This window comes from Miniopterus schreibersii (genome assembly GCF_964146895.1).
Source record: "Miniopterus schreibersii genome assembly, chromosome: 21".
Classification (NCBI taxonomy): Eukaryota; Metazoa; Chordata; class Mammalia; order Chiroptera; family Miniopteridae; genus Miniopterus; species Miniopterus schreibersii.
In genome coordinates, this window is record NC_138123.1 from 1,137,689 (window position 1) to 1,164,121 (window position 26,433).

Sequence of the window (26,433 nt, forward strand, 5' to 3'; positions counted from 1 at the left end):
GCCACATCGCAGTAACAGTAGCAGAAATGAGGTCTCGCCGACCTCAGCCGCGGCCTGTGAGCTTTGAAAGTTTGTAGCCACTTTCCTTAGTGTTCATTAGAGCTCGTATCAGGTCAGAAGAGGGACACTGCCTGCTTTTTTTTTTTTGCTTTTTTTTTTTTAACATTATGAACACATGACAAAACAAACCAGGACGTATTTTAAAATGGCAAGCTAACGTGTTAACAGACTGTTCTTAGAAGCTGTGCGCGGGTCTCGGACACAGGCTTTCAAAATCAGGCGGCTCAGGATTGGGCGGAGCTTCCAGTGGGTGCGGCTGAGTCCTCGGGGTAGGTTCCCCGACGGGTCTCGGGGCGCGGAAGGTGCTGGGTCCCCGGAGGGAAGGGAGGGGGCGAGTCCAGGTGTAGCTGACGGGTTCCGGAGGCTTGTTCCAGGTCCGCTTCCCCGAGGAGGAATGCTGCAAGCTCGGATCCCCCGCGGCGGCGGCCTAATTAACGACACAGATCAGTCCTTCAATTTCTTCATAGCGGAGATCGGTTTAAATATACAAGAATCGCTCAGTCCGTTTTTCACTCTGACGTGGGGTCGGCGTCCGTCGGGGAGCTCGACCCACCCCGTGACAGCGTCTCTCTCGCGTGGACGGACCGCTCTGGGGACTCGGAGCTTTGGATTCACAGTTGACAATACAAATACCCTGATACATCATTTATTTGCTATTAAGTATCCGATTATTATGTCTTTTTTTTTTTTTTTTTTAAATGCAATGCCTTTAAACCAAGTGTTGCATCAGTGTCGCTTGGAGCAGTCCAGAGTTGTCGGTTTTCCTTCCTTCCTTCCTTCCTCCCCCCGCCGGTCGCCGTCGGTCGGAAGGCGGCTCGGCCGGCTCAGGCGCGCTTGGCGTGCAGCATCTCGATGAGGAGGTTGTTGTAGGGCACGTCCCCGTTGAGGTGCTTGTAGTAGAGGTATTCCTCGGCCTGCATGCTGATGGCCCGGATCTCCGGGAGCCGCAGCAGCAGCTGCCCAAACTTCTCCGCCTGCTGCGGGTAGTTACACATGGTGTAGTCCAGCAGGGCCGCATGGACTTGCTCCTGGACCCCTTCCACCAGCTGGAAGTTCTCGAGGTTTTTCACATCTGGATAGAAAGAGAAAGGAGAAAAAAAAAACACACACACTTTCAATGGCGTTTCATTTCTGCTGTGTTTTTTAAATCTTTCCCCGAGGAGTGGGGAATGTGTTTTTCCATTGATTTTAGAGAGAGTGGAAGGCAGGGGGAGAGGGACGGAGAGAGAAAAAGATCGATGTGGGAGAGACACATGATTTTGGTGGCCTCTGGAACATGCCCCTACCAGGGCTGTAGGGGATGGAACCTGCCACCCAGGTGTGTGCCCTTGATGGGGATTCGAACCCATGACCCTTCCGTGTGTGTGGGCTGGCGCTCTAACCACCGACCCACGCCGGCCGGGGCTCAGCGGCGTCTCATTTGTGTTTACTACAGGCAGGGGCTTAATGCGTGGAGGAGGGCCCTCCTCACAGACAGCCCACTGCCTACGCTGCCGAGTGTCCGTGAGCCCCACTTGCCCGGCTTCCCGGGAAAGTGTTCCAAGAAGGGCCCCGGAAGAACATCCGGTCGAAATCCGCCTACACCGCACATCAATTAGACACCAGCGGGTTTCGAGCAAGGTCAACTCTTCTCATATCTTACGACGGGGAGAGGTCGAGGGTTCCAAGAGAAGAGAGATCATTATATCGCCGGCAAATGAGTCCCCGGAGGGAGACCGATCCGAACCCAGTGTATTGCACAATTCATGTAATTTCGTATTAATTTTTCTGACCCAAGGTGAAATCTGTGTCCAGGGTCTGATGCAGTTAATTCTAATAAGAAGTGACAGGGTTCCTGTTTCTGTTTGACACTTTCTAAATGGCTGTGAAGGCCTCTGACTCGCCGAGCCCATGCTAATAGGCCATCTGGTACACTCCAGTGACTGCCCGCCGAGCGCGCGCTGCTGGGGACGCTCGGAACACAGAGCCCGGTGACTAATGATCTTGATCAAATGAGAGCCTGTCCTGTGGGCAGAAGAGTCGCCAGGACGGCCGGCGCCCTTTCACCCGAACGCGGTGTCTGGAGTCTGGGACTTTGCTCTGCTTTCCGCCCTGGGTCACTCGGATAGAGATGAGGACACTGGCCCCCCACTTGGCCTCGCTCCTGGGGACCATCTCGTTGTTTTAAGGCATCTGCTGCCCGAGTGGTCCTTATAAATACAGAGTGACCAGAGACAGAGTCAAGAAAAAGACTGACACACAAACACACACACTGACAGTGAGCTTGGAAAATGGATACATTGTAATTTCTCTTCTGAATTTTATACAATGTATCTATAGAAGCCTCTGGGAAAGAGTGTGTGTGTGTGTGTGTGTTTGCACACATCCTGCTAAGGAAGGAAACCATGGCAGCCACCCCCCGCCCCGCTTCATTTTCTATTTTGACAAAAATCGGAACGATTCTGAAGAAAACCACGGAATACGGTGACTCAAAGGTTGAATGTACCAAACTCAGTTCGCAGTTGCCATAGTAACTCCTGCCCAACAGTTCAGGCTACGAAACAGCGGTTCTCAGGTGCGCGTCCAGCCTGGGATCTCCGGACGCTTTTAGAGTGAGGCCGCCGAGCGCTTGCTGACGGGACGCGCCCACGGTGATTTCCGTGTTTACATCTGAGCCACAAGTCCGGGCTCAACACGCTTCCCCCTGTCCACCCCCAAATCTCTGCCCCAAATTGAAGGCAACGAGGAGCTGGTGTTGAAATAGATACTGTGAGCCTTGGATACCACTTTTATTTCAAGGTGAGATGGGAGAATCAAAAATAGTTGGTAGCTTATGAGTGAAAGGACGCAAAGGCCACACTGTCAGGAACTCTGGCCTTTACATGGGCAGCCAGGTTGTGTCTACCTGGCCTGTTACCACCCGTCCCACCTCCCATGTATCTTACTGAAGATACTTAAGCATTACTATACATTATTTAAAAATACTTACAAGTATTCGTTACACTTGGTTCAGTGCTACAAAATGGAAACAACTGGAAACACCTGGATGCACCGGACCTGGGCCCTTGACAGAAGAACCTGCCTTCACCTTGGCTTTGCCCTCCGCCCCGCCCGCCACCCTTCCACGGGCTCAGCGGGTGACCCACACAGGTCCTTCGTCTGCACCACAGCAGGGAGCCACGTCCCCCCAGTGTTTCGGCGGTGTCTTACGCTGGATCTCAAAGTCGCCTGTGTTTGGCACGGGCCATGTGCTCCTTCGAAATGTACACGAGCCTTGTTTTATAACACGACTTAAACACAGGCTAATGAACCCCATCATTACCCATTCCCGGTTGAAGATGGTAAACAAGACAGACGTTTGCTCAAGCCCTTTCTCGATAGCCTTTAAATTTTGATGACTGGCCAAGCACTTGCTGTTGCTCCTCTAAGTACCCGTCTCTCATCTATTCTATTTTATTCACTCGGGGACTAATTACCAACTTTTCATATGAAGCCGCATTATGAGCAGCTCGCAGTGGGATGCTCAGATGTTTTCCATCCTTATTGGAGAGTAAACCCTTAGGTCTTCTTGAATATATTACATCCCCAGCTTTGCAGGCGGCGTGCGCTGTCAGAAGATGAAGACGCTGGTTTCTTGCCGCCCTGGTACCTGCCACGTGGCACAGCCCTCGAACCCTCCCGTTCAGCACACTTTTCTGTGGCGGGTCCTTTGCTGAGCATGGGGGCCGGGGGGCTGGGAGGCCCCCGTGGAGTGTGCTGTCTTCTGCTGAGAAGACGATTAGCTTTGTTAATTTTCCACACGTGCGATAAAAAAAAAAAATCTCATCTTGCCCTTTAAAAGATCTGAAAGTGGGGAACACGTCTCCTTGAGGTTCTGGGAGGGACGGCCATCCGTGAATTGGTACAGTTTGTCCTCAGGAAAACCTTTGCTTTGATAAGCCGGACAAGGAGAGAGGAAATGAAGTTTCTGTAAGAAATTCATTTTTGAAATTATTTTTAAAGGGCTGCATTGCAATAATTTGCAAAAATGGTTTCTTAAGAACATTTGGAGATCAACATGCCGGTTCTCATTCGCTTACTGGAAGGCGAGGACTGTTTAGGGGTTGGGGACAGATAGGGACGCGGAGTGTTTTTAGTGCCGACGTCTGAGGCTTGCAATTTCCAGCAAAACTTCAAACTCAGGACTTTAAATCTATCACCGTTGAGTCCTTTAAAAATATGTATGTGTGGTGTGTCTGCTTATTAACCTGAGAGCTCTTTTTAGCAACTAGAACATACAATTCAGCGCTCTCGTATGCAAATTACTGATAAGAAAACACAACCCCAGGCAAGAGCTGTGTGTAAAAATGTGTGCATATAGCACATGGGTTATTTATGAACATAGGAATAATGAAACATAGTAATGCCTGCAGTCAGGTGTAAGTTTGTTCTTTCTATGTACATAAATAACACATATGCTACATGCACACATTTTCCACACAGCTCCTGCCAGAGTTACATTTTCATACCTTCATGTGTATACAATGTATCAATTCACTCATGGACTCACTCATTCATTCATCCTGACAGTCCTGGGCCAGGGTCCCGGCGGGCTGGCCATGGGGGTCACAGTCCTTATCACAGAGACTGTCCCCCAGAACGTGAGTGTCCGCTCCCTACAAAGCGGCCCCTCCTTGGAGGAAAGCTTGTCCCTGGCTCCCACGGTCGCACCCTCATGCAGGTTTTGAGTCCTACGTTGGCATCGATCGCCATTCAAACACTTTCGTGTTTCTTTGCAAAGTTCTCTCGTTCTCCGGAATCAGCTATGAGGGTCAGTTCTTGCAGGCGGTGAGTCGGGACTATGAATAAACCAGCGTTACCATATGAAAGAGAATTAAACAGGCGGGTCCAAGTGGGGATACATTAAGCCAAATTTCAGCTCCAGTTGTTGAGTTTTAAGCCCGCGCTAGAGGTCTGGTTTGCCTCGGGATAAATCCAGCTTCCCAGCTAATCGAAAGGGGAAAACCGCCTCAGGTGTGATAAAATTTACAAGAGAGGCTGCGGAACAGCTCTTGTTAAAAATATTAGCTTAAAGGCATTCTTATCGTCTTTGGGATGAAGACTGTATTTGCATTTAATTATTTGATTTCAAACTTTTATGAGCTGGGATCAAATATTAGCTCAGCCAATTAAAATAGGACTCGGCGTGCGTGTGGCTGAGAGCCCGGGATTGCGAGTTACTCGATAGTGTCTGCAACTTTCTGGCTGACTTTCTAAGGGATCAAAAGAGGGAGCATTTGAGAATATAAATGTGCGTTTAGTGGACAAGGTATCACATTCGGACAGTTGACGTGAGACATGTTTCCACGGTGCGGCGTTGGTCCAGGCGATGAACACCGCTGGGCATTTGCACCCACGCGATCAATACTGCTTCATAATTCAGCATTTGAAAGAAATCCCATTCTTTTAAAGGGCTCATGGTTGTCCAGGGGCCACAGCGCAGTTGCAGCGCCCGGAGCAGCTTCCTGTGAGGCTTTGTGCCCCATGGACGGCTGGCTCCAGCCGGCTTAGGCCTTAGAGGTGGCGAGGGATCTGGGCTCCTGCAGAAGGGGGACAGGGAGGAGCAGGGAGGAGGGTCCCCCGGGGAGAGAAGTTTGTGTGCAGCCTCAGAGCAGAACACGCTTCAGAAATCTCCTCAACGTGGAATTGCTGAGGAAAGGCCTCCAACAATCTCTGTGACATCACCGGTTTGTTTGAGAGCCTGTATCCCGCACACCTCGATGCCACAGGGGGCCGGGCAGGAAACCTTGTAAAATCTTTTGTTGGACTCAGTCCTCTGGCTCCAGGGCCAGGACATGGCAGGACTACCCGGTGCCAGGAAGACACAGGTGTCGTCTTCACTGGTCCTCCCCCTCCCAGTTCCCTGGGTCATGTGGCCCTCGGGGCCATCTCTGCAATGAGTTGGCTGCAGTCCCTCCGGTGGACGTGTCTTTAGATGTGAATGAGCCACGAATGTCCTGATCTCAGTTCTCGCCTCATTCACTCGTTTCGACACGAACATAATGTACTTGTCATTTGAAAGAACAAGTATTGATCATTTTAAAAGAATGAAACACGTGATGTTCACATCGATACAAGGATGCGTAACAGGGCAGGGAATTTGGCCTCCCTGGCAGCAAGGAGTATAGGACCCGGAAACCACCACAGTGTCCCACAGCGTTTGCCAATGAGGACTCAGCAGCATGAACTCCACTCCAACACAGGCACTCTACTTGGGTTTCAGTTTTGGTAGGAAGTTGAAAGAATGCCGGTCGGTTTCCTGCTCTGAGCATCTAACGCCTGAGAAATAAATTCCAGCTAAAACCAGCAGCAGAGGCAGAAATGTGGGGTATTAAGGGGATCGTTAATGGTTCGTCTATTTTAAAATTTTAAACGTGGAAGACCTTTCATAAGCTGTTTTCTGAAATGTAGGCTTATTGTATGTATTACAATTTCTGGGGGTGAAACCTGTATCAAAGTCCTTTCCTCTGTTTATCTAACTTCTCCCAGCACCTCTGGCAGGTCTAGTCTTATCTTTCCTGAGAGAGACACACAATGAATTAATGAGAGAACTGGGAGGAAGAGTAGGTATTTATATTTTACATCTGATGCTCCCAAGCTCTTTTAATTGTACCTCATGGTGCCAACTTTAGAGAAAGAGTTGGGTCGGGGTCATCAAAATAGCGTTTAACTACATGTAAATTCAGCCCAGTCGACTTGCTCTGAATTAGCGAGGTTTATTGTCCATTGCATGTTCTGTTTCTACTCATATTAAAAAGTAGCATCACAGTCAGTAAAATTCTTGCAACTTGTTGCCACATAGGGCTGTTATTTATATACGTCTGGGTATTTCTTCAGTTTGTAGTGTTACAATACAACTGTTCTTTAAGAGCTACATCTACTTGTTACTTCTTATTACATTGTTTCCCTTAGCTTATTACAATTCTGCTCAGTAAGATTAGATGTCGAAATAAAGGGGGGGGGGGGAATCATTCCGCTGACCAATGCTTATTCTGGACTGTTTGGGCTGTAAAAAGAAAAGAGAGGTCTTCAGAGTAAAGAAATACGGGGAGAGGAAGCCGATTACCCAACAAGATCATTCGAGCCAAATACTGACCAAATTTTTGCATAACTGAAATTAATAATTCATCCAATGGCTCAGGGATATGTATTTTTATGTGAAAGGCAGAAAATCCATAGCACTAATTTGTTTTTATATTTTTTAACCATGCGGTAGAGAAAAATAACAGGAAAGTTTCATTTAAAAGAGCTTGAAACATTTTGCCAAGGAAGCTATCCTTTAATTTTAAATTTTTTTTTTTTTTTTGGTGTGTACCCACAGATGTTGCTAAAACGAGGTCATAGTGACACTGAAACACCTTATATTGGATCATACTTGCTTTACAAAATGTTACACTCAATTCTAAGCCCTGTACAGGAAGGGACCTAAGGATGGGTGGTCACCACAACCTTTCACACCCAGATATCATTAATTTACAAGCTGGAAAATATTTCTGCTCTGGCGAGTTGCACTGTCGCCAACTCCTGATTATTTAGGGAGTTACTGGTCCATGCATTTGTACAGCTGGGGACAATGAAACAGGTGATTTTAAACCACAGCACTGGCCACGTGACCTTGGAAGGAGGAAGCTGCTCTCGCTCCCAGTTCCCTCATCTTTTACGTTTTAACACTGACGACCACAAGGTAGGACAGGAAAGTCTGGCTATACAGGGCCCTTGGTCATCTCATCTCCCTGCAGTGAGGACCAACCTCTAGCCACCCGGTGTAGTTCTAGGGACGCTCAGACATGGTTCCTTCTGAGCCAGGGTGTCAGCGGCTCCTACAGAGAGTGGCCCTAGTGAGACCTCAGGAACCAAGATAGTGATTCTCTGAGCTGCTGACCTTTCCCTGCGCCTCCCTTGAGGGAGGGTTCAGGTCCATGGACATTTCTGACATGATAGGGAATGAAATAATGGGTGTGTGTTGGATTTCCTACAACCTCTCTCTCCCCCCACCCCCGTTTATTTGTTCCTTTGCGATCGTCTCATTCTCACCACCTTCTCAATTCCTGAATGAAACCCACTCGTTCACTGTATGTATTTTTTAAAAACATATGAAACACCTACTACAGGTGTTGATATCTGACCAGCGGCCGCTCTGGCGGGGAGCCAGATGAGTTGATGGAGATTTTCTGTCATTCTGAATTCCCCACTAATCTGACCCTGCTGGGCATCGAGGGTCTGGCTTGGAAAGCCCCTCCGGTGCCTGATATCCTGCTCCTGGCTGTCCTGCCGAGGACCCGGCGACATTTGGATCAAACATTCTCCCGGGTGGCTCAGGGGGAGGAAGCACCGGTGTGTTTGGTATTAGGGTTCAGTCTGTCTCCGGAAGGTTTCTTTTTAACTAGGGAGATAAAGTACATGAGAAGAACATTCATTTGCTGCCAGATGACAGACTTATTAAAAAGAGGGAAATATGAGCTTAGGTTACACAGACTCTGTAATCCTACCTGGTCAAAAACCTCCCAAATGATACCCCATTGTCCTTAGGGCTCCAGTTATAGTTAGAAAACCACAGCTGAGATAGGTTAAAAAGTAAAGAAAATACGACGTGTAAACAATATGCAAAACGCCAACCGGAAGACAGCAAAAGAAATAAATGAAAGTAAGACCGTAATTAGTGATCGCGAGGGTTAACCAAGCTTTTCTCAATCCTCTATTTAATGTAGTGGCCGGGGCTGAAAGCCAGTTCATTTTGTCATCAGAATGTCAACAGGAAATTTAAAAATTCCCTTTTAAATTTCTGGTTGCGTAGAAACATGGAAGGGGAAAAAAAAAAAAAGAAAAGAAAATCCTCTCTCTGCAAACAAATCAAACCACTTGCTCAGACTCATCAGGATTTTTAAATGGTGTTCGGGGAGGTTGGTCTGCTGAAGGTTTTTGTTGGTTTGTTGTTTGTTTTTTGGTGCTGTGATATTTAAAAATATATATTTTTGTTGCTCTTTAAGACTCGAATGCAAAAAATCAGCACAGGCCAAGTTCCTACCTTCTTGCGAAAAGTGTGCTTTGAGAGAGAATTAAACTTTGCACCTCTGTACGTCTGGGCGCTAAATCCCAAGGGTAAGACGTTGGCAGTGAGGCCACAGTCACGGTTTTCAGAGTCCTTGCTCAGCCGGGTGTTGAGCTCATGACGATTGCGCCATCGACTTCAGGGTGGGGACTATAGTCAACCTAGGAAATATTAACCTGGCGCTCACACCCACCGTCCAGATGAGCTTAAGACAACAGTTGCAAAACAGGACACACGGGGCTTGTGTCTTCATGTCCATTTGGACAAGGCTGCCTTCATTTTGAAAAATCATTACGTCCCGTCTGTGCCCTGTGAGTGGCTTTCCCAGGCTCTCCCTCCTTCCATTCCGAATAAAGCTGTCTATTTTAAACTCCCCACAGCTGATTTGTTGGATTCCGCAGTTTTTCGTCTCATCTGGAGAAACCCGTCACGTGTCACCTTCCTTGGCGGCGAGCACCTAACGAGGCGTGCTCCTGCAGCGCGGGGCTCCCGGCTTGATGTTCACAGTAAAGAAAGCTCGCTATTGATTTTTCTGTAGCTGCTTGTAACTATTATAGTTGATACATCAATAGAAAAGGAAAGCACAATGTTTCACGGGAGGCAGAAAATCAGAGGATTTGTGACGCTCAGGCGGTAAATCATGGCGCAATCTCAGCCACAGACAGATGGTACCTGCTACCTTGGAACCCACAGCTTTCCTTAAAGAGACTGTCCTGTAATCGCCTGATCTGTCCTCATAGAATGGCGCCAAAGGACACGAGACAATGTATCATCCTCTGAAGGAGGCTCTTTCTTCCTCTGTGGGTGGGTGTGTGGGGGGGCCTTTCAGCTCGTTGGTCGGCCACCGGGAGCATCCCTTTCCCCTCCTCTTTCTAGAGCTGAAATGTCACAGACTTCAGCAAAGCTCAGAGCATCGGCCGCTTCTGAGAACAACAAACAATAGGGAGAAGAAAGCTGCCATGAATCCTTAACTCCCGAGGGCCTGGAATGGAAAACACGAGCTCAGAGCCCGTGCCCAGAGTCCCATGACTCCTGGGTGATGCTCTTACGTGATCCGAGATGTGCTCGAAAAATGTTTGGGGCATCAGGGACGCCTGCATTCTGCCTTTACAGAGCCTTTTAAAAACTCCTGAATCAATAACAGACCTCTAAATGGGTGTGCTAGCTTACTCTCTGTCTCCCTCTCTCCTTTTCTCCCTCCCTCCCTCCCTCCATCACCTTCATGAGCATTTATATACACGAGGTTAACTCTAAAACAATTACACCTATGCCGCACTTTCAGTGTTTAAGCCATTTTACAAGTATCTCGCGGTCAGTCCATTAATTACTGGAGCTTTGAGCATCGTCTGAGGCTCGCCCCCATCAGACGTATTAATTATTTAACAAGGAGCCATAGTTTTAAGTGGTGCTGATACTACTCATCCAGGATTTTCCTGCTGTAAACAGAGAGGCATTAAATATAAATGACATTTTCTAGAGCCCAGGATTGTTTCTGTCTTACACCAGGTTGAGGCTGGTGATGGATAAACGGGTTTACCTACTGACTCCTTGTATGAATAAATAGCACAGTTTCCCATTTCCTGTAATAAGTGTCTACCAAAGATGAGGAAATACGAGTTAGGTTCTTGGTTTTCCATTTGATTTGGGTTCCCTTTTATGTGTCATTCTGGTGGTTGAATGAATGGGGCAGCATAAAAGGAAGTGTGTAGAGAGGGCTTCTGGGAATTGCTTGACACGACTTCTAATTAATGACTATTTCATGTATCCAACCATCCATCCACCCATCCATCCATCCATCCATCCACCCACCCACCCATCCACTCATCCATCCATCCATCCACCCATCCACTCATCCATCCATCCATCCATCCATCCATCCATCCATCCATCCATCCATCCATCCACCCATCCACTCATCCATCCATCCATCCATCCACCCACCCACCCATCCACTCATCCATCCATCCATCCATCCATCCATCCATCCATCCATCCATCCATCCATCCATCCACTCATCCATCCATCCATCCATCCATCCATCCATCCATCCATCCATCCATCCATCCATCCACTCATTCATCCACTCATCCATCCATCCATCCATCCATCCATCCATCCATCCATCCATCCATCCACCCACTCATTCATCCACTCATCCATCCATCCATCTACCCACACTCATCCATCCCTCTTCCTCATACTACATGGAAAATAAATTCTGGGCATAGTAAACACCTAAATATGAAAAGCACAGTGTTAACATATTTAGGAAAAAAGCTAAAGGCAAAGGGATTTTATGACTTTAAAGGCAGACAAAGGTTTCTTAGAGAAACTACAAGAAGCGAAAACCATCTAGGAAGATACTGGTGGATATGGCTACATCTGCGAAAGAAAAGATACATGATACGGTGAAAGGAAAAGCCAGTCTAACCTACCCTTATCTAATCTTTTTAAATCTAATCTTATCTACTGAAGAGGGACCTTCAGATCAATAAGGAAAAGCCTAGCTTCCAATGGGCAAAGGACAGGAACAGGTACTTCAGGGAAACAAATAAAATGAGTCCGAGTCAGCGGAATGCAAATGGAAACAGTAACAACAGAGATGCAATTACAGTGCCCAAGATACAGAGAGGCGAGAGTTCCTGGTTACTGTGGCCAGTAACAGCCACCTGGAGGATGATTTGGCAATTTCCAGCATCGAAAAGATCTGCCCAGCCATGTAGTCCGGGAAGACGTGTAGAAAAATGTCCCCTTAGCACTGTTTGTAATAAATGCCCATCAGCTGGAGTCGATAAATTGTGGGGCACGTTAAATAATGAAATACCACAGGGCAGCGAAAACGGTGACCGGGCTGCTGGACCTGGAGCCAAAGGGTCCGTTAAGATGTTTTTAATCCCAGAAGCCTTATTTTTTGGTGAGATAAGGACAGGCTTCTGCAGCTACCTCTTTGGGAGAGGAAGTTCCTTGAAGTTATAATTAGAAATGATACTGTTACAGTATCCACGCTCCAGCCCTTTGAGCCCTTTGGATACAGGCCGTCCTGGACAACGGCCAGCACATGTGGCCATCCCATTTGTCCTGTAATTCCTTGTGGCCACGATAACAACAATAACTTCTTTAAATTTGTGTTGTTGTTTTTTAAAAAGAAATTGCCAATTATTGAAACTCTATCCTGACTGAGAGTATTAGGAATATACTGATGATTTTATGATGAAATTTGTGTTCTGGTGTCCTGAAAATACTTAAACACACACACAAATTCATCATTTCAGCTGCATTTCCTGCTCTCCCACTCGACTCAGTCCAGTCCCTGAAGTCTGAAGCCGGCAATAGGAGGAGGGGAGAATCTGCTAGTATTAGTATACACAGGGTGTCCCCCCAAAATGTATACACACTGTAACAGCTGACAGCTCAATTTTGAAAATGAAATGTATTTTAGTAAACACTGCCTTTATAATTATTCAAAGTGTATACATTTTTTTGGGACACCTTAGTAACTACTGTTAATATAGTTATTAATAGTAACAAGTAGTTACTATTAATAACTATTAATAAGGTAACATAGTATTCAAGCCTTCGGTCTTTGCCACCGAACCACACCTACCACCTCTGGGATGGGAAGCTAATTAGGGAGCCCTCCCCCTTTCCCCCCACCTTCTTGCATTATTCAGACCCAACGCAAGAGGCTCCCTCCCTGCGGGGTACAGACGACGGCCACAGGTCTGAAATTATATGAGTGGCAGTAACAATCATATAAACTGAAACTCTATCCTGACTGTGAGTAACTATGTTCTCACAGGACAAATAGTGGAAAGGACTGTTTCAGATATGCTATCAGTGCTTATAAATATATGGCCAAGACAGAACAGAACGGTACACAAGTAGAATGGGGCCCTTCCCCAGGAGATGAGGCAGAATTGTCCAAATTGAGGTCGGCGTTGTCGCTCGGGTCACCCTGACCTTCACGGACTGCACGGAACTCCCTGTACCCCGGGGACGCTGGGCGAGCCGGAGTGTGTGTGACCGCGGGAGACAGGCCTTCCACCCTGACGATGACATTTTTAGATTCAGTTCGAACGGACGGCCAAGAAATATCTAGACCTCATTTTGAAAATAATGCAGTAACCATGGAAACCCACGTCTGGGCCCTTTTTCTCTACGTGGACCCCAAACGTTTCAGCTCGGACCCTCACTCTGCATGGCGGCGGGGGACACGTCGCCTCGCCGTTCGTCTCAGTTTCCTTGCCTGGAAAGGACCGGGGCTGGCCCCTGGCAACCGAGCAGGTCCTTTTCTAAGGTACAGAGCCAGAGCTCACGGCTGGATGCGCTCGCTGGGCTTTATCAGGAAACCGGAGAGAGGGTTTGACCGATGGCTGGGCCGGGAGTCACGGACTGACCGGCCTGCTCCAGATCGGACTCGGGGCCCAGAGCGAACCAGCGTGTGTGGGATCCGGGCCGACACGCTGACGGCCGAGAGTCAGGCCAGGACAGAACTGGTGCTGAGCTGTTGGCGTCGGGGCCGCCGTCCACCGCGGCGGCTCCCCATTGGTCACCAGACCCGTGCGCCTCTCAAAAGCCATCTCCCTAAACAGTAGCACTTAGAGAGATGACAGTATCAGTATTAACACCTAAAAAAATAATAAATATTTTTAGGCACACGCTGTGCAGAAATATGCCTAAATAAATGCTATTCGGGCCATTATATTCTCGGGCCGGCAGATAACAAACGGCCATCGCCTCTTCTGCGGCTGTAAACACATATCGATTATGTTCAAACTCAGGACTCCATCCAAAATGAGTGATCTCTGGTCCTCGATAAACTGCCTTGCTCACCGCAAGGGAAAAAACCCCACACAACACCTATTACGGTGCATTTAATTAAGACAGGCATCCAGTTTATGTGCCATTATTTGCTTCTGCCAACTCTCCCTGGTGTAAATATTGAGCGGTGGCACCGCCTGAATGCTAATCAATGCCTCCCGCCTCCCCGGGGGCGAGGATGACTCACGCCGGAGGAGCCTTTACCTGCCGCCGCCCGGCACAGATAGGAAGACGTGGGGAGCCCCTGGCCAAGGGTCTGGTGAGGGTTTTTCTAAATTAGAGCGTCACACACGAGGAGGTAAAATGGAGACAGAATGCGAGTTGTAAGAAGAACCCCGGGGGGGGGGGTCTGCGGTGCTTATCTGACTTCATGGGGAACCAGGGAACCAACCCGCATGCTTCCTCCGGCCCCTGAAGCGTCGATTATTTCTCGCTTCTATGAGGGACAACGTCTTCCATTCACAGTTTAGAAACTACCCGAACTTCACTGCCAGTTACGTTTTCCCTGCTCCTTTAAAAATAAATTCTTGGCCAAGGCTATTTACTTCTGATCGGAAGCCACGTGTGTTTTTTCTTTAAACAATAAACAGCCACAGTTTTAAAGGACGTTCAGGCTCCTTGGTCCCTGGTGCCCAGGCTGCCGAGATAGTCAACGTCCGTTACACAGGAGGGTGTGCGGTGGGTGCACAGCCCCAGGGCTCAGGAAGATAATCTGAGGTTCAAAGGCTGAAAGTACTTCAGAGCTAACCCCCCCCCCCCCATGAAGAGAATAATTTAGAAACACGAGGAAGGAAAGATAAATGTGGTGAAAACTAAACATAGCTCCTGGTCCATCTCAACGTCTTCAAGTGACATGCGGTGATTCAATTAATTCAAGATACCCCTGGGGCCCGGCCGGCGAGGCTCAGCGGTTGAGCATTGACCTGGGATCCAGGAGGTCGCGGTTCAATTCCCGGTCAGGGCCCAGGCCCAGGGTGCAGGCTCCTCTATCCCCAGCAGGGGGCGAGCAGGAGGCGGCCGATCAATGACTCTCATCATTGATGTTTCTCTCTCTCCCTCCCTCTCTCTGAAATCAATAAAAACATAATTAAAAAAAAAAACAAAAACCACTGGAGTGAGATAACTCGATTCTATCACCAAGATGCTATAAGATCTCTTTCCCGTATATCACCACATTTTGCATTTAATTACGGATCAAACGCACGCGCTGAGAAGACGAGGCTCTTGCCATAGCCCAGACGAATCTGCACGACTGCAGCGAGCGGGGCCCAGGCTGCCGTCCCTTCATTTTCTAAAGACCCGTCTGGGGTGAGGGACGGAGCTCTGACGTGGCGGTCGGCCCGGAAACCGCCCAGGATTCCGTCCTGGCGCGGTCGACCTTTGAACGCCACGGCTACGAAATGCTGCTCTCTCTTTACATTTGGGGTAACATTTCTCGCCGCTATATTTATCACATTTTCCAAACGGGGAAAATGTTCTTTTCACTCGAAATGTTGACTACACGTGAAGAATTAACTCTGCTTCTATTACTTCAGACTCTGCTTTTATTAGCAACAGTTGTGCGGTGATGTCAAGGAGAATTTTCAGACCAGCGTTCCCAATTTGGAGGGCAGGCACATCTGGTTTACTTTGCCGTTTGTTTTACTTTATTTCTTGGGATATGAATTCGCAGCTATCTTGTAACTGAAGACTAAAGATAAAACATATGTTGGTAAATCTGATTTCTGCGTTTTCGTGTGTGTGTGTGTGTATTTTTTTTTTTCCATTCAAGGGAAGTTGCCTCCCTCAGCCGCCTGCCAATACGTAATAAATGGACTTGGCAAAAAGTTTATTTAAGTTGGCTTTATTAAGCCAACGAAACACAGAAATCAAGGATGGGACAGGCAGAAAAATCTGTTCCTTTGAAGTCAATAAAAATCCATCTCCTTAATCCCCTTTTTATTGCGAACCGTGCTGATTTTTCTCGGCCGACTCGCTGGGAACCTTGATTTAGCTAATCTGTCTTGTGAGTTATCTGTCTTCTCCAAAGCCTCCCCCAAAGAAGCACCCCCCCCCCCGAAAATCGTCATCTTTCACTCGGGCGCAGTGGTGCCTCCGGTGACGCACACCTTCTGGTGAATCCAGAAACAGGTTCCTAATTATTATGTACATTTTACAAGAATAAACTCAGCCCGGGTATCGGGCCGAAAGGAAAAGACACAGAGACAATCGACAGCGAGCGGCGAGACGGCCAAAATCTGATCCCACCGTCTGTCCTAAGCTACGTCCGCTAAATATCACGTTACTGTTGCCTCCTCATGGTGCCTGTTAAGGAAGAAAATTCGGGACTCGGACCAACAGCTCGTCTCCCACATCCCGCCCTGCCCCCGACACAGCTCGGAGCCGCGCAGACAGACATACAAACCCACGCGGGAAGGCCGGACGGTTTGACGAGAAGGGCGCCGTCTCAGCAGAACAAACACGCGTTCGGCCCGGCAGGCGCCCCAGGCCCGCCCGACGCGGGAGAAAGGCCCCTTACCTAAACTAAAGAGCACCAAGAACTTCAGACACACGAACTCCCGCTGGTCAAACTGGAGGGAGCGCAGCTTTGCCACCAACTCCTGGGCGTGGCTCATGAGGTTGTTCAGCGTGGCCCCGGCCTGCGACGCGATCACGGAGTAGTCCACCTGCAACACAGAGTCACGGCGTCGGTGGGTGAGGCCCGGACCCGGGGGCCCAGAGTCCACTGGAGGCCTTTACGACGGACGCGTGGGCAAAACCAGGCGGCCACGCGGATTAATGACCGAGGCGGCCGTCCCCAGGGAAGCAGCCGGAGACACGTTCTGTGATTATAAAATGGACCACAGCCTGGCCTGGGTGGCTCAGCCGTCGGGCATCATCCCATGAACCAGGAGGTCGCTGGTTCGATTCCCGGTCGGGCACATGCCCAGGTTGTGGGCTCGACGCCCAGCAGGGGGCGCACAGGAGGCAGATTCTCTCTCATTGATGTTTCTCCCTCCCTCTCTCTCTCTGTAAAACAAAGACCATAATTATTCTGATAAATCTAATTATTTTGATAGCTTTGTAGGGGACAGGTTTTCACTAAATTTTACAGATACTTAGATGCATGCTCATATATATATATATATATATACCTTTTTTCTATTGTAAAATTTCACTGTCACATACGATGAGGTTTTTAACTCTCAACCATCAAAGAAAAATAGACCGTCCGTTAGGAGTGAGCCAGCCCAGCATTCTGCGTGCTGCTGAGTCGGGCACGAGGAACGTGAAGTGTTTTTCTATTTTTATTTTCTGAAGAGACGGCATTTTAAGGCCCCCACTGGCGTGGAGCACGGGCGTGCCCGCGAGGAGGGAAGCGCGTTTAGGTCCCACGCTGGCTCGCTGCCCACTCGACAGCCACGGCTGCTGCCTCCACGTGGTTATTAATTACGTTTCTCTCCAACGCCAGCCACGACCTTATTTATAAAAAAGCAGCTTCTCGATTGAGAAAGCAAAACAAAAAAAGGCCGATTTCCTTTTTCAGAAAAGGCGACGCACCGATTTCGGTTATTCACGGGGACGCGGAAACTTCCGTTTATAAGAGTAAGACGTCGGGGTGGCTGCCAGAGACCCAGTGCAGCCCGACGGGGGGCCCAGGCGTCCGGCCCTTTTTCACCCGTGAGCTCTCGGGCACGCGCGTGCTTTCGGGGGCGTTTAAAATTGCAGCAGCAGCAAGTCTGCCTGGGAGGCGAGCGCCCCGTGCCCGTCGCCCGAGCTGGCTGTATGAAATTTTTATATTTATTGACATTTCATTACCATAATTGACTGCACTCTCCTCTCCAGAAGGCACAGGGCCGCCTCCCGGGCAGCAGAACTGGTCCCTCGAGTGGAATTTGCAATTAAAAACAAGGCAAGACGGATTTTTTTTTTTTTTAATCGTGTAAATATGATGAGCTGAATTTTTGGCTTTAACTGGGGCATAGCGGGGTGCAAGGAAACCTCCTTCCAGAGCGAGAAAAATCGCACGTCGGCGGGGGGACGGCCCCCGAAGGTGTCAATCAGTTCACGGAGAGGAAACTGCGCGTGAAAGAGCCTGGCTGGCCGCGGCCTCCGGGGCCTGGCCCTGCTGCGTGGCCACCAGCCGGCCTCTGTCCGCCCCGTCTCAGCACCAAGGGTCCTAAGAGCTCCTCTTAGTGAGAAAAACCAAGTACAGGGCGACCTGAGCCTCAGCCGGAAGCCGACGCAGGGCGACCGACTGCCCAGCACACGGGGACATCGGGACGGTCATTTTGCCAGGTTCTCCTCCAAGGAACCTGGAGTTCGTATTACGCAAAGTGGTGCCTGAGCCCTAAATCTTTTATCTTTTTTATTTCAGAGGGAGGGAGGGACATCGATGGGAGACAGACACATCGGCCGGCTGCCTCCCTCCCGGGCCGGGGATGGAACCTGCCACCCAGGCACGTGCCCTTGACCGGGAATCGAACCCAGGACCCTTCGCTGCTCAGGCTGATGCTCTAACCACGGAGCCACGCCGGCCCAGGCACGGGAGGGCGGCGGGTTCGATTCCCGCCCCGGGCGGGGAGGGTGCGGGAGGCAGCCAGTCGATGGGTCTCTCTCACATCGATGTTTCTCTCTCTCTCTCTAAAAATCAGTGGGAAAAAATACCCTCGGGGAAAAAACCGCTTTGTGGAGCTGATTTCACGAAAAGGAGAGGCTCCGCTTGCTCCGTGACGTCCAGCGAGGCGAGCGTCTGGCTGACCGACGCGCCGTCAGTGTGCACCCGGGTTGCGGGGAGAAGGGGGGCAGGCAGGTGACCCACTTTAAAGGGGGCGTAGTCAATGCTGTCGTGAGCGCCAGCTGTGGGGGTGCTGGGCTGCAGTGACCCCCGCGTCAGGGACACACGTCAAATCACCACGTCGCACACCTGAAGCTGACGGAACGTTTTACGTCAGCTGTCACTTTAAAATAATTTTTTGAAAAAAAGTGGGGACGCCCCCGACGGGGCAGCTCTGTTGGCTGGAGGGTCGTCCCCAGACGCCAAGGTTGCGGGTTCGACCCCCGGTCCGGGCACATGTAAGAATAACCAACGATTCATCAATAAGGGGAGCGACAAATCGATGCTTCTCTCTCCCTCCCTCCCTCCCTCTATCTAAAAATCAGTAATTTTTTTTTTTTAAAGTGGGGAAGAGAGAGCTAGAGGAATTGGGGTGCAGGAGGGGTGTGAGGGAGCGACCCGGCCTCCACCGGGAGGTCCCCTCCCTCGGCCGCGATGGCAGAACCCCAGGCGGCGGCGACTGATACCGGGGCCCATAAATACCATCTATTCCTTGACTGTTCTTGGTCCCGAGCATCCGAGAGACAAGAAATGCACCCTCTCTCCTCTTTAAATGGCAATTACGTCTACCCGGGGCAGCACTTAAGGGAAAATGAAACGTGAAATAAGGGATATTTCTGAAGAGCCAGAGTGAGTGCTCTGAGGAGAATGGTACGGCCCTTTTCATTTCTGAAACCCAGAAGGAAATGAAATCACATTAATTTGTGGGCTGAGTCTTGCTTTTCTAATGCAGCTCCCAGCTGGGCAGGGACGGGCGGGCGGGAGGCCGGGAGGGAGGGGCTGGCGGAGAGCCGGCGATTAGGCTCTGGAAATGGGTACATTCCCGCCGAAGACTTGGGTCACCCCGGGCAAAACGCCGGGCGAAACCTGAAAGCACGGACGTCGGGCCCACGGAGACTTTATTGCCTCCCCCAGAGGCTTTTCTCCGGACGGGCACGGAAAGCGGGGGCCGGGTGGTGGTGGAGATGCTCGGACTGACCCAATGTGCAAAAACTCTGACATAGCGCCCGCCTTTCATTGGATCGGGGAAAACGCGATTTATTTAATAACACGGCAAATGGCGTGGAGACGGCCTTTCATGGCGGGTCGGCACTGCCGAGGTTTCACGGCCCATAAACGTTTACGGCCGGACACGGACGGTCCAGGTGCCAGGCGCCACGTGGCCGAAGCGATGCCCACACAGGAGCTGTGCCACCCACTAACAGGGCCGGGGGGGGGGGGCAAGCGTTTATTTTAATGACGCCTCAGCTATAGGGTGGAGGGTAAGAGACAAGAGGACAGGTCTGGCTGGTGTGGCTCACTGGTTGAGCGTCGGCCCGTGAGCCAGGAGGTCGGGGTTCGATTCCCAGTCGGGGCACGTGCCCAGGTCGTGGGCTCGATCCCCAGTCGGGGCTGGCAGGAGGCAGCTGATCGATGACTCTCTCTCTCTCCCCCTCTCCTTTCCTCTCTCTGAAATGAGTCAGAACCTATTTAAAATAAAAATAAAGCACTGTTTTTGGCCTCCGCACTCACTTGCTGCCCGGTGACCAGCGAGATGCAGCCCTCCTTCCCGTGGACCACCTGCCGGTAAATGTGGTCGAGAATCAGGAGCTCGCTCCAGCAGTTCTGCAGCAGCTTCATCTGGTCGTCCACCTGCAGGAGGAACAGAAAGAGCGACACTTACTCACTGCTTTCCTGTTTCTGCGCACGAGAGAGCTCACTACAGGCAAAAGCCATTGTTTTCATCTGGACCGAGACTCCTCCGTCTGCACGGAGACCCTCGGGCTCAGTATCTACGATAATCGATGAGCTGCTAGGAAAGGTCTCCATTACCCGGGTCCATCTAACGTTAAGAGGAGCTATTAGAGTTCGCTTGTGGGAGGCTCGGGCGGCCCGGCCTGTCCTCCGTGGACCCTGTTGGAATGACCCCAAATGGCTCGTGTTTACGCATCTGGAGGCAAATTCATTGAACCGAAGCCGAAGTCGTCTACAGGTGCCAGCAAGCTGCCCGGCCGCGGGGATTTGTATAAAATATGTCAGCGGGACAGTCGGGTGACTTTCAGCGGCCGAGGTGCCTGCCCTTGTTGCCCTTCGGTCCGCGGGCCGAGGCTCTATCCACTGAGCCACACTGGCCAGAGCTCACTTATCTCACTTCTAACAAGTTCGCCTTTAAGCGGCCGTTCCCGTGGGACTCTGGAGAAGGTCGGGCGGCTCTCAGGAAGTCTCCGCTCGAACATCAGCGACCCCGTGGCCGACCGTTTCCACGAGCCTGGACACAGTGACCGTGGCCCACGGCCCTGAACGTGGAGCTGAGGCAAGGACCCGGGGCCAGAGCTGACCACTCTCCACCCGGGAGAGCTCGGCCCAGCCACTGACTTCTCCAAACCGTATTTTCTCCCCAGAAGACACGAGGCTGTTCTTGCTGAGAGGAGGAAATGAGACCGTAGGCAGGACATTCCCTCTGTAGAGGGTAAGAGCCGCGCGAAGTGGAGGAACACGCCCTGCTGATTCCGGCTAGAAGACGAAAGGCGACCGCAGAGATCGGAGGCGCCAGCGTCTCCGTCTGCTGGTCCGTTCCGAGCTCATTCATCGAGCCGACAGGCGCAGAAGGGCCAGACCCAGGATCTCCGCCGTCCCCTCCTGTGAAAACCCCTCCCGTGGGGACAGCGGTCACCCAAACCCTCCGTGACGCTCTAGGGGGAAACCTCCAGCGTGTGGGGCGCCTCAGTCAGGCCGTGGGCAGCAGGGGCAGGGACCCGCCTGGCCGTCCCCGGCAAACGCGTCCTAGCAACGCACCTGCCGCAGGCCCCCGAGCGGGTTCCGGGAACCGCCGCTCAGAGGCTGGGGCTGGTTTGGGAACAAAGGGCGCTCCGTGCTCGATGGGCGTTCTCATGTTCCCACGACAGCGAGTGCCCCGCTGGCATCACAGCTGGTATTTTTCAACCCACGGTGGCGACCGGGCGCCCCGGTACGCTTTTCTCTGAAGCGACGTGGAGCTTCAGTTCCTCACGTGGCTCTCTCTTCAGGTTAATGCTGGAAATAACCTCAGGATGGGTGGGAGGAGGGAGCGTCTTCCAGGGGCATTTAGGGACCCGCGGGGGGCGGGGGGGTGCTAGTGTAGGATGAACCTCTCTGCACAGCAAGGATGTGTCCGGCTCCTGTCTTGCAGGCAGAAGATGAAAGAGCTGAGAGTCCCCGTGGGCCACACACACGAGGAGGAGAGACGAGCGACGGCGAACGGAGCCCGTCTCCTGGGGCCCTCAGGGCCCGGCCCTTCCTCTTTTGTGTTCGCTGAGGGTCCCCTGCCCTGCGTGTGTCCCGACGCCAATACCGCGGATGGTCAGGTAGGAACTGGCTTTTCCCGGCCGCCTTTTCTTCGGGGATGTTGAGAATTACTTGCAGATAAGGATATGGTTTTGTGTCCTGTTCAGAGCAAGACTGGGGCGCGTGGTTTTCGGTTTTTATTCCTGACTCTGTGTGTGGAGACGGAGGGAGGGAGAGAGAGGGGAGAGCCGACCGTCCGGGACGCGCGAGGTTCTGTTTTCCTGCGTCTTCGAGTTCCCTGTTAGAGGCTGACATTCCCGCCCCACCTCTGCCTGGGCCCAGGGCGTAAGGGGATGGACGGGCCTCTAAGACCTGCCTCTTTCCGGCGTCTCCGCTTCTCGGGAGGTGGCAGGAACAGGCGAACACGTCGACTTCCCGAAGTTGGCTGTAGTGTTTGTTCTGTACTCGGTGGGCCCCATGTCATCATTTCTTCCCCAGCCTCCCCCCGAGGGCCCCTGTGATAACCCCCTGTCCGCACACATCCCGTAGCCGCTCGGTCACCTGTCCCTGGTCCCTCAGGGCTGGGGCCGGACTGAGCCGTAGCGTGGGCAGAGCCTGGCATGAGAGGTGCGTTTTATAAATACCTGAGTAGCGATGGGACAAACGGCGGAGCTGTGTTCCCTTCTACCCGTGGGTCCCCCGGGCCCCCCGAGGGAGCAGGTCGCTGCTCCGTGTTTGTGGGTGAGGGACGCTCGGGGCCTGGCAGGCCTGTGCACGTGGCCCACGGGTCTGGACCCACGCGTGGCCCGACTGCAGTTTTACACCCCTCCGGAGCCACGGATTGCCCGCCTGAACGCGGCCCCGAGGAGGTTTTTCCGACCCGACATTCAGCTTCACTATTTTCCACAGCTGATTGCGTCGCAGTTCACGTTACGGGAACCTGGCGAGTGTGCGGCCCTGTGGGGCCCCGGGTGACAGTTTTTACGCGGCTCCGAAGGAAAGGACAGGGTATAAACTTGACACCCGCCTTGTGTCTTATCTGGAGATAAGAAATATTGGTGATTTTGAAGATATTTTTTCTCCATGTGGGGACTTTGGAGTCCATTTTCCAGGTGTGAATGCCGTCGATAAAGGATGCTGGGTGGCATCTGGGAAGGGGGGGGGCGTGGAACTGCTCCGTCGACCCAGACCTCCCCCCTGAACGCAGCAATTCTCGCTCCTGCAGTCCCGCGTTATCAGCTGCAATAAAAGGAAGGCTTATCTCGCGAAGCTCGTTGCTCATGGGGAGCTGTTTATACTGATGTTATAGACGAGCGTGGACAGGAACACAAGCCTCGCATTGTGCGCGCAGCTGACTCCCACAGCCCAGAGGTTAATCATTAGAGACGTGGGCTCTCCCGTCAGAACGGGGGGCTGGGCAAACAGTCGGGGGGGGAGGGTGTAGGTGTTTCTCAAGCCCACGCTGAACTTATCGAAACCTCTCGGCTGCCCCCTCCCTTCCCGTTTTCGCCGCCCGGCCGCGGATCTGGGGCTCACTCTTGCTGGGGCGTTGAGAGTGGGCCTTGAGATTCAGGGCGGCTACGCTTTAAGAAAGACATTTTTAGGAAAAGGTTCCCCTGACGTGGTTGAAAGGGGACATGAACCCATTTCTTTTTTTTTTTTTCTTTTTTTAATATATCTTTATTGATTTCAGAGAGAGGAAAGGAGAGGGAGAGAGAGAGAGAAACATCAATGATGAGAGAGTCATTGATCGAGCCCACAATCCGGGCCTGTGCCCTGACCAGAAATCGAACCCCGATCACCTGGATCCTAGGTCGACGCTCAACCGCTGAGCCATGCCCGGCCGGGCCCCATTTCTTAATTCTGGTCACTGAGCCCCTGGGCCAGGTCTGGGGCGTGAAACTTGGCGAAAAATTGGCAACTAAGACACAGTCCCTGCCTCCAGGCACCAGGCCAGAGCGTAAGCTCTGTATTATCACCCCAGGGGCACTGGAAGTTGGGGTGCTTTTCTCTTAGGGAGACACCCAGGGGCCACAGAAGCTTCTGGGAAGTGGGATTTCACGTATCAGGGCCACTGAGTTAAACTGTTTCTCTCAGTAGCTCCTGTTAGAAATCTTGCAACAAAGTATTCAGAACACGATGTAAAGACTCTTCAGAATCATGACAGAGTCCAGTTACTATTTCATTTTATTATTTACTTTCTGGCAAAAAGAAAACAAAACTTCCCGGAGGGGGACCCCCATTTGTTTTATGCGTCTTTTTCTGACGACGATGACATTGATGAAGGTCGGTGGGAGCAGGGAGAGGAAACTCCCACCCGGACCAGTCAAGACCAGCCTATCAAATCCCAACGAGGACCCGCTCGGGCTGGGCGGACGCTCCGCGGCCCTAGCCCGTCGATGTTTTTAAAAAGCGCCCGGATGACTATCTGCAAACGGCGACAAAGTCCACGAAGAAACGATTCGGTGTTAACAATGATTAAACCGGCTTGGGGAACAATGCTGGGTCGGAGGAACGGCCGGCGAAACTTGGAACTCGCCTGTCAATTGTCGGAATACCTGCTGGATTTATGGCCAGACTTCTCCCTGCCCGTAGATAACAGACGCGCCCTGGGGACTTTGCTGGCGGCCTGTCTGTCAACACCGCCTGGAGCGGGGCCATCCGGGCCCCTCTCTGCAAGTCTCCGGAGCAGGGACACTGGGCGCTTTCTCCCCCTGGGATCTAAACTCCCTCCAGGTGAGGAAAGCAGGGTTCAGCTGGGTGATACCTGCCCGTGTCCATCCCCACAGCACCCCCACCTCCGAGCCGCACCCCCTTCAGCTCCTATCCAGGTCTCGACCAGCAGTCCGGAAACCCTAGGACCTGGGTTCTCGCACCCACGAACCGTCGCTGGAATGATCCATTTCAGTCACACTTCTCCTTTGGACACAAACGTCTTGCCGATTCCCTGTATTTCCCTTCGCAGGTCTCCGCCCAAGCAGACCCCCCTCCCGGGGCAGCCTGGGCCGGAACAGGCCTGGTCAGTGTGCCGGCCGAGCCTGCAGCCCCCGGCGGCCAGAAACCCAGCAAGTGAGGGCGGGAAGGGAGGGTCCTCCCCACGGCTGGTCTCCTGCGTCCCCGAGGACGGGCGGCCACCCTGGTCCGGCCCACACGGCCGGGCGTGAAAGGAAAGAGAGCGGAGGGTGCTGGGAAATCAACCGTCAATCAGACAAGTATTGGTGCTGGGATCTACGGAGACCCGAAGAAATACAAGGGCCCGTTCTTCTGTATGTCACCTACGTGTTAGTGAAAAAAACTAGTCGTTCTCTTCAAGAAGCTAAACAGTGAACGAACAAGACGTAAAACTCGTGTTCAAGGTGACCCATGGTGGTCAAGTCTGTGGACTAATAATCAGAATGTGAATCTCTCTCTATCTTTACATATATAATCTACACCCCTAATAAAGACTTGAAGCAGCTTATCTGTACATCTGATAAAAGATAAATAATAAAAAAAAAAAGAGGAAATGGAAATAAAGAGAAAGAAGGAGACAAGTGAGGCCAAAAATAGGAAAAGTCCCCCAAATGAGACACCTGCTAATGGAAGTTCGACCTAAATCTAAACAAATGAGAGAAGGCAGCACATGGGAGTTGCTAAAGGAAAGGCAAAGGAAAGCATTTCGGGGCCTGGCAAAGGCTGGCAAATGAGAAAAAAAAATGTATTTTCAGGTGGGTTAAAGGGAAGTGTTTTCCAGAGCGCTCTCGGTTTATATCCAAAGCCCCCGATGCCTCATTGAGGTGACCCTCCTCCCGCGTCTGACCGCTGTCCAAGCAACCAAGACGTGCAGCCCAGGCACATGCCCTTGACTAGGAATCGAACCCATGACCCTTTGGTTCCAGGGCTGATGCTCTAACCATGGAGCCAACCTGGCCCCGTTCGGTCTTCGTACAACGTCTTCCTTTGTTGACCGGGTTTCAGAGCCAAGGTTTCCAGAGGCCACGGCGTCCTCTCTGGCCGGCCGCTCCGGTTGGGCAGTTGGCCAGAGGAAGGAGGAAAGGGCCCAAGTGGCCTAAATATCGCTCACCAAAAATACCAGGGAAACCAGGGCAGAGGCCAAGGCGCAGTCCCCGCGGATGGCCCAGTGCTGGGAACTCGCTGGGCACAGAGGCTCCTGGGAGGATTCCCGGCCCACGTCCCCGGCGACGGCGGGGACACGGGCCCTTCGCACGGCTGAAGTTCTCCCTTCGGGTCCCGGGGTGAAGCGGACAGTCAGTCTGTGCTCAGAGACACCCCGAAGGGGACTTACGGAAAGTGGTGGCGACTGAGAACAGGGCCCTGGGAGGCAGAGGCTCGGCTCCACGGTGCAGGGTGGTTACGGGAACGGACCCTGCTCATCCCAGTGCTGAAAACACTGTGCTAAGGACACTAACAGCCCCTACCTGACCC

The 26,433-nt window shown here is 51.6% G+C and overlaps 1 protein-coding gene across 6 annotated transcripts in view; it reads right to left on the reverse strand.

The window, feature by feature from the left end:
• Positions 1–845: 845 nt before the first annotated feature.
• The window catches only part of NR5A2 (nuclear receptor subfamily 5 group A member 2), a 65,009-nt gene continuing 39,421 nt past the window's right edge, over positions 846–26,433 (reverse strand). For all 6 annotated transcript variants that reach the window (XM_081123921.1, XM_081123926.1, XM_081123925.1 and 3 more), the window contains 3 exons: positions 20,278–20,397; positions 16,468–16,615; positions 846–1,132 (listed from right to left, as the gene is read on the reverse strand). In XM_081123921.1, the coding sequence (XP_080980047.1) occupies positions 885–1,132; positions 16,468–16,615; positions 20,278–20,397 (516 nt within the window). In that variant the 3' untranslated portion in view covers positions 846–884. The remainder of the gene's footprint in view (positions 1,133–16,467; positions 16,616–20,277; positions 20,398–26,433) is intronic.